This window comes from Haliaeetus leucocephalus, unplaced genomic scaffold (assembly GCF_000737465.1).
Source record: "Haliaeetus leucocephalus isolate CR32 unplaced genomic scaffold, Haliaeetus_leucocephalus-4.0 Scaffold229, whole genome shotgun sequence".
In the NCBI taxonomy this organism is placed as follows: domain Eukaryota; kingdom Metazoa; phylum Chordata; class Aves; order Accipitriformes; family Accipitridae; genus Haliaeetus; species Haliaeetus leucocephalus.
This window is the reverse complement of record NW_010972665.1, coordinates 1,606,201-1,614,866: the sequence shown is the minus strand read 5'-3', so window position 1 is coordinate 1,614,866 and position 8,666 is coordinate 1,606,201. Positions and strand designations below refer to the sequence as shown.

General features: G+C 38.4%; 1 protein-coding gene across 2 annotated transcripts in view; it reads left to right on the top strand.

The window, feature by feature from the left end:
• The first annotated feature begins 722 nt into the window (after positions 1 to 722).
• Positions 723 to 8,666, top strand: part of USP54 (ubiquitin specific peptidase 54) — a 54,324-nt gene continuing 46,380 nt past the window's right edge. For both annotated transcript variants that reach the window (XM_010567750.1, XM_010567749.1), the window contains exons 1-2: positions 723 to 1,226; positions 3,941 to 4,033. In XM_010567750.1, coding sequence (XP_010566052.1) covers positions 1,080 to 1,226; positions 3,941 to 4,033 — 240 coding nt within the window. In that variant the 5' untranslated portion in view covers positions 723 to 1,079. The remainder of the gene's footprint in view (positions 1,227 to 3,940; positions 4,034 to 8,666) is intronic.

The window sequence follows — 8,666 nt, the reverse complement described above, 5'->3', positions numbered from 1 at the left end:
TTGTACTACTGTTTGAATGACTAAGAGATCTTAAAGAAATTTAGCACTTCAAGATTGTAAATGATACGTATGAAAACTGCCATGGAATTCACATTAATGTTCTGTTTTATTTTTTTCATCTAACTTCCTTCTTAACCCTTCCAACATACTCCATCCCTCTTGCTCTTACTTTTCTTGGAATTCTCTGTTGTTTTCCATGTTATTTTATTTTTTGGGTGGAGGAAGGTTTATGTTTTTTGCTTAGTCTCAGAAGATTCAGTGTATTGTGGGAGGTGAGGCAAGACTGGTCTTGGCAGAACACCACAAAACCAAGAGAGTAATTAAATGACGCAAGCCTTTGATTATTTTTCTCTCTCAAGCTTTCTGGTACGGCTGGGCATTCCGATTACAAAAGGAGGATCAAGAGAAGAAACTTCTAAAGATCAAATGCAGAATTAGAAGAACTGTATTGGAGACTTCTTGCTACTTTAAAGCTCTTCGTTCTCAAGTCCTGGAGTTGCTTCTTTTTCTCCTGTGAGGTTAATGTCTCTTTCATCACCCAAGATAGATGTAACTGAAAGGGAGCTGCCAAGGTTTTATTTTGGTTTTGGTTTCTCTGTTCCCTTACTAATAATTGGATTTTTCCCATCTTCTGCAGGAGGATTATAAAAGGATTAGAGAAGCTGGGGTTTTTGGGGTGTGGGAGGTAGCTGTTGGTTTTTTTTCCCCTCTTGATTCTGGGACCTCCTTGATTTGCCATTTGTTCCCTGAAGTCACTGCCTGTTTGGAAAAGGGAGAAGCAGCGTAACAGATGAACTTGCATGACCATGGATTCCCTCCCTTCACAAACTGTGTATGTGGCTGCTTGTAAAAGAGGTTTTTGCATACATAAACATCAAATGAAGAACAGCATCCCGGGCTGGATTTAAAAGCAGCAAACTGCTTGTGTCCTGATGAAAGGATAAATTCTGTTTTAAAATTTAAAGAAGATTGAATGTTGTTCCAGTTTTGAATTTTGGAGAAAGAAAGAAAGGAAGGGTCTGATCAAATCAAATACTCTGCCAGCCTAAACCTGCATATTCTGCAGCTGAAGCTGGAAGATGTCTTGGAAAAGAAATTACTTTTCTGTGGGTCGGGGGAATGTACAGGGCATGTTTACTCCACGAAATACAACCTCAATAGCACCCAGTAAAGGTCTCAGCAATGAACCAGGGCAGAACAGTTGCTTCCTGAATAGTGCGCTACAGGTAAGAGCACAGAATAAAAAGTGTTTCTGTCTTTGTTCTCTGTCTGTTGCAGTATTTTCTTAGGCTCAACAGTGCAGCAAGTATAGCTAGGCTTGACTACATAATTGGTTGTGGTCCTAGATAGAATAAAGTTACATCTGGAAATGCAGATTAGTTGAGTTATAGAACAGCTTTTTTTAATTTTCAGGTTTTCCTGGTGAAATCAACAGCATTCACATAGTCATCACTTAGTGTACTTGAATCTCTTGTTTGTGTAAACTTGTAATATGTCAACCAAATCTGAAAATATATGTAGTAAAATTATTTTAAAATAATAGAATATTGCATATCTTGCAATATGTCTACTTCTTAAAAGTAAATTTAACTTTTTTGTTGAACCAGTCAAGTTCAAAGTTTGATAATACCTATACCAGATCATTTTATGTAGTCCAGTTTTCTTTCTAACTGCTGATCTGTAGCTTAGTTTAGATGATTGAGTCTTTTACCTTTCAATTTAGAAGAAAAACCTTTTCCTGTGTCAAAATTTAGTGGAGTGGTATGGCTGCTATAGTGGTGTTGTCACCATTTAGATGTTTTGAAGGTCTGACGTTTGAGATTCAGTCCTTCTGGCTGCAGGGTTTAAAACCCTTTCTTCACATCAGTTTCCATCCCTTCATATGATTTGTCCGTGTAGCACAGATGGTGTCACTGTGTATTGGGTTTTTTTCTGTGGGCACTATTAGGTTCTTGACTAACTTCAGCCTTCAAGATACCCCCCTGATGCAAATAATACAAATAGAAACACCAGTGACCCTCAATAGGCTTAATATGCCATGAAATACAGGACTAGGTACAAGGAGAACTTAAAATAAGAAATGTGGAATTTCCAGTGATATACTGCATTAATTGCTTCTGTTAAGTTGTAAGGTGTAATCACCAGCTGCTTCCTAATATTGAATTGTTGAACCTAGGTCAGAACTAAGTAGAGCCTAATACTAGCTGCACGCTATGCATGAAGGTGAAAGTGTAAGACATGGCCTTTAGTGTTGTACATAAACCATTTTCTTCTAAAGCTCAAGAGAGATAGGATACCAAAAATATTTACAGTTAAAGCTGAAGTTAAAAAAAAAAAAAAAGGAAAGATGGAAATCATTTCATAAAATATATACTTCTGGGTTTTTTATCTTAATTTTTTAACATTCAGTGTTAGTCTGGGAGGCTTTTGAATGTTTGTTGCTCCTTGCTCTTAAGTATTTCTGGAAACATTTAAGATAAACTCCAAAGGCAATTACATAAAAAAATTGGACTCGTTCCTAAATGTATTATTTTTTTGTCCTTTTGTGAAGCCTGCAGTAGTTCTTCAGGAATGTTGTGTGTAATCAGATGGTTCCAAGGCTTACATTGCCTCCCAGGCCCTTAAGTATAGGGAGAGTTTGGGTATAAACATAGCCATGACAATTCTGAAGTTTTGGGTAACTTTACAGATTAAATATACAATAAATGTCTTTTTAAATATAATTTTAGGTAATGTTTGTGTACTATGGTTCAGTTAACAAATTGTTCCAGCTGGAAACACTTCTTGGAACCGGCACAACATTTTTCAGAGTGCTAAATTTTTTCTAGCCAGTTGCTCTGGACAAATTCATAAGAAATAAGTTTGGTTCCTGTGTTTATGCTAATGAAGCATTTAGCCAGTCAGATGCCAGCCTGGACCTTGCCGCTCTGCAGAACCTGGCAGGACACGATTTAGGTCAGGGCTTCTTTCAGTGCAAGCTTCTGCCTCCTGAAAGGCTGGTGGCTCTGAGGCTTAGAAGAAAGTCCAGTTATCGTTAGTTGAAGGTGAAATAGCCAGCATGCACCACATTTATGTATAAAGAGCCGACTGTGAAACACCTCAGAGATTGGTATTGTTGCTATTTTACAGATACAAATTTAGATAATTGCCCAAGGTTGCACAGATTCAGTGGTAAAAATTAAGAATAAAACTTGGTGCTATTACAGCAAATGTTGCCTCTTGCTATTGTTAGCAGAACATATAATAGCCTGCTTGCTTTTATATGCTGTGACCATACCTGGTCACATACCTGGTGTTACCACCATACCTGTCCTGAGAGAAAAGTATAGCTGCCCACACAGGTTAGGGTTAGAAATCTGCCAGTAATCATGGCATGCAAATAGACTTACTAATGATAATATTGGGCATAACGGCTTTTAGTAATTTATGGTTTTGACTTGCAAGAACTTGTTAATGCATATGCTGTTGGCGCTCCATTTTTCCAGCGTTTGGGCTTTCTGCTCAGAAGGCTGCCTAGGAGGTGGAAGGATGGGCGAGTTTCAGCCCCAGCGGTCAGTGGGGTGTCCTTGGCAGCTCTGCCCAGCCTCATGGCGTGGTTGCACAACAGCTGGCTGTGGTGCCAGCTCGGGGGAGCAGTCAGGGCAAGTGCCGCTTCAGTTGGCCACATGGACAAAGAAGCGAGTTTTTTAATGTAAAAGCACATGGCAAGAAATTCAGAGGGATGTCCTACTGTAAATTAATGTATGTGAATGCTACAGCTGAGGAGCAAAGATGAAAATGTCAGCTTGCAGTTAGATAAAAGGCATCCCAATTTAAGTGATGTTCACTGACATTAGTGTACTTCTGGAATTATTTAGCATGTGCAATTTTAATCAGAGCTTTATGCAGTATTTTATTTCATATATTCATAAAATTGGCTGTGTCCCTTTCTGTATTTCAGGTTCTCTGGCACCTGGACATTTTTCGCCGCAGTTTCCGGCAAATCACAACACACAAATGTATGGGCGATTCTTGCATCTTCTGTGCTCTTAAGGTAAAAGTTGGAAATAAATTAATAACAATTTTTTATAAAATTGAACAGAAATATTTCCATACTTGATTAATATGTGTAATCTAACTTGCATCTGGAAATTTGTGAGAGCAAAGGTACATCTCATAAATACTGGCCCAAGACACTCATAGTACTGTTTTTAAAATATGTGCAAGCCAATGAATTGTGAAAATACTGTAGGTAAAGTTTCAGATACAAGGACTCTTATCAGTGGAGTGCAGATCATTGTGAGCCCTCATGTTGTTTCAAAGGTTAGTTCAGTCAGTGAAACATCAGTTTGTTTTGTTTTTTCTAATTCATCATTTGGTTTATAAATACCATACTGTATACAGTTAGTATGCTCTTCAGAAATTGCCTTTCCTACAGAGCTACTTTAAATGTCAACATGGAGAAGGCCATTTAGCTTTAAGCCTTTCTCTTCAAAACTGTTGATTATGTAAGACTAAAAGGTATTTTCTACTGTAAGGATTGATATCTGCATTAAATGGCTCAGGTCTTTGTGGTCTCTGTTTTAAAAAACATCAGTTCTGTTTGTAGATGCAGATACAATAACTGGCTGTCATGGATGCTGCCTGGACGTTAAGATCTAGATGCTAGCTCTGGTTCTGAGTACTGTTATGTACTTGAGTAAATTGTGCAATCCTACATCTCCATTTGTCTCTACCCATTAATTTTTAGCGCTTCTGGGTTTTGTGCCCTCTTTTTCTAAATTTTGTTACTTCAAGCCCACGGCTCCCTCTAACTTTGTGGGAGAAGTGGACGTGATGCAAACATGATGAAAATTACAGCTTTAATCTTCCTGAGCAGTGATTTTTTTTTTTCTTTCTGAAATTTATGGGGCAGAGACATTTTCTTTAATCACAAATGGGTTGTAAAATCCAACTAAATATATAAATTCATTGTGGGAGAATTTATTGTGTCATTAATTCTGTGTGCAGTAATGAAAAGGACAGACAGTATGTCTTACAAATACGGCAAAATAGAGAGTGCAAGGTTTAAATTAAGATAATCTGAAGCTCACAGGCAATATTTATATTCTAACAGCTGTCTTACTACTGTGAAGTGACTTTACAGGTGCTCTGGTAGAGACAGGCTTGAAATGAGTTATCTAGTGAGTTTTTGGACTGTTGTTGAGGGGTTTTCCCTTGCAAAAGAACAGCAAAGGGGAGACTAAGGCATGAAAGAAGATAAGTAATTTTCTTCTGAAGGGAAATTTGTCTCAAGACATATCTGTTGGAATGATAAGACAGGATGATATTTACAGCAGTATCATCAGAAGAGGATGTAACAGTGGGTTAGGAGCAAGATAGCACATCCGAAGTGAGAAATACAGCTATCCAGACAAAGAAAATATGGAGGAGTATTAAATATATCCCCTTCCTTATAAGAAAGTGGCAAGACTTAGGCGTGATCTGGTTTGGGTTCATTAAGTTCAGTGGGATAAATAATTTGAAGCTAATTCTTGGATCATGCCCTTGAGTATTGCCAAGTGATTGTTGGCATTCTTTGGTAGCTGAGATGAGAACAGAAAGAAGAGGATTTAGGAAATTATCATGAATGTAAGCTTTTGCTGTTTTGGTGTTTAACCTAACAGCAAGATAAGACAAGGAAATACCAGGAGATGAGACAGGTTCTGCCATTTGAATGAAAGTGGACTGGACTCTGAGGCAGAGTTGAGAGGTTTTAGTATAAAGATAATAGTTAAGTCTTCTTCTGAATAAGAGTACTGAAAAAGAGGAGGGGCGGGGAATGAAGCTATAGGAAAAAGGAGAGGATGAACCTTTGTGGAACTGGTATTGAAAGATGAACTCTGGCCAAAGATACCCCTGGATTAGCAGTACCAGTATGAGAGGGGAAGGCACTACAGTAAGACTGGAAGATGACTGGATATCTGGAATATATGTATTAAAAGCAGACATTGGGTTGAAGAGTCTTTAGTTTTGTTGATAAAATCCTTGCTTTTGATATCTTGCTGAAGTGTGCAGTATGCTATTATAAACTTGGAAGTGACAAGTAGAGTGGCAGAATTCACAAATTGTATGCCTGCAGCCATATGCTTATTTTTTAAATTAAGCAGCTTTTAAAAAAAATTGCTGCGCTCTCTTCTTGCTCCCAGATATCTGCAGGGATTTTTTTGGTTTGTTTCCTATCTGAAGTTCTTACCAATGCCATGCTTAGCCAGAAGGTGTTACAACCCTTAGTTTCCAACAAAGCTATAACGTTGCACCAACTCTTCTAGTACTTTTGTACATTTTAGAAAACTTGCATCTGGTTGTGTGCAGAATTCCTATAGCTCACAAAACTCAATGTACAAAGAAAAACTCTGAAGAAATGTGTGAACAAGTGAAAAATTATCTGGACAAGTATTTCTGAATATGGGCAGTAACCAATACTTGACAAAGTAAATAAATTAATTCCAACTGTCTTTAGTCCAAACCAAAATGTTAGTGTTTTCTCTCTACAGTCTGTTCTTCATGGGAAATTTCAGTGTGTTCTGCCCAAGCCTATTCCAGAACCTTCAGAAAGTTTACGGACATCTATTATAAAACTATACAAGAGAAAAAAATATGTAGAAATCTGTCTGTTAGAAGTTATAGAACTGTTTTACTCCTGGTTCCTTTATGTGGATAAAGTAACTCACGTTTTTATGTTTTTTCTCAGGGTGAAATCATGACAAGTTTCAACCTTTATTAACTTGTGTAAAAATGTTGATGTGTGTACATAAATGTTTGAAAAACTTCCCCCATTTTTATGTTGTTATCAAGTCAAATAATATTATAAAGATGAGTAATAAAGGATGTCACTTAACTCTTAGTTGGGGATGCAAACCTCCCCTCACCCCTGAAAAAAACCCAAACACCAGAAACATAGGTTGTCTTGCTTGCATGCAACTGAATCGGTAGGGATACTAAATGATAAAGGTATCCACAAGGGATAGGCCCAAACAGTGGAGATGGTCATATTCATCTTCATAAACTCCTTAAGCAGGCAGTAGAGGGGGGGAAAAAAAGGCTGTTTAAGGTATTTACTTGTTCTCTGCTGCCCTCTGGATCAGTGTTCTCAAACTGCCTTTTTTTTTTTTTTTTTTTTTTTTCCCCCTTTGAAAGTCTGACTGTCTGGCACATACTATGTGTAAACTTGTATAAACCAAATGGGATAATGTGCTTAATATTAATCTACTACTGCAAGCATCACCAAGAACATTTTGTGTCCCAGTGTAGCAGGATCATCCCTTCCCTTCCATGCTCATCTCTTCCCCTGCCTCAGTCCTCCTATCTGCTCTGGAAGTCTTTAACTGTTATCCTGCCAGGGTAATGCCAGCTTAGCCTCCAGGTCTTTGACATCTTCTTTCTCTTGAATCTTGCCTTAGGCTTTGCTAAGATGAGGGAGAAGATATGGCTGGATCCGGTGGGAACACAAGAATTTGGAGCTCTATACCATGCGAAAATCTCCCATTAGGGTCTGGGGAGAGGTAATTAGCCTTGCATGCTGTCAGGTGTATCTGCCTGAAATACCTGTCCAGACCAAGCAAGGTGGAGGCAGGACATGTTTACTCTTCTCCAAAGCATGCTGGCATGTTCAGATTCCAGCCTGGCCTGAGAAAGGGGCAATACTTGGAGGGAAGAGTCTACGTTGTGTGCCCCCGTCCACTCCAGGTTCCCTTCACAGGATACCTAATACCTCCTGTGTTGTGCAGAGAGGGTTCACCCTCTTCCCCTACTTCGAACAGTTGCTCTAAAGGTGACATTCTCTTCCCATTGACTGTAGAGGAAGATAGTCTTCACTAAGCTAAATTTAGCCTTTGAATAACACCAAAGAAGTTGTATTTTTTCCACACTTTCTTGGCTTGCTGCCTGCAACTGTTTCTAGGGATTCTGATGTCATGCACAGTATTTACTGTAAATGCTCAGCTAGGTCTATAAATATTATTTGTAATTTTAAATTACTTATTATAAAATGAGGGATCACAGGACACTAATGTCATACCTGATACCAAATCACTTTTTTTTTTTTTTTTTTACCACATTGAAGACATCCATTGCACAAATCTTGGAAGTGATTTTAAAACTTGCCATGCTACCTGGCTGTGTTTATGTGGCTACAAAATGAACCTTGAAATCATTCCAGACATACGTTCATTGGTTATTTTGAAGGAACCTTGCATCAACAGCTATAAAAAGACAAGAGCGCTGCAGACTCTGTGCTGGAATCCCAAACACTGTTCCTCAAGATGTGGCATTATTTAAGTGTTTTTTCAGTACACAAGCTGTCCTTACCGCGACGTGGTTTGCCTGCCGTAACACTGGAACAGCTTTTTGATTTATTATTAATGTTGAAGTCTACTGTGTTCTGTTTTATTTTCTTTTTTCTAGAGCATGACTTTGCTTTCGTGTTTGTTTATCACAGCTGGAAGAGGGCAGGAAGGGGGAAATCCGTCCACTGTACTGAGCATGCCACAGAGAGTTTGTTCTTCTTCCAGGGATTGTGCTGGGATCTCCATAGTGCCAGGATATAGGACAGAGTGTTTTTTGTAGTTCGCAAAGAAGAATGCTCTGTTGATTGATAAATTCCAGTAGGGCTGGTCTTCTCTGTAATTTAGTCATGTGCAACAAAA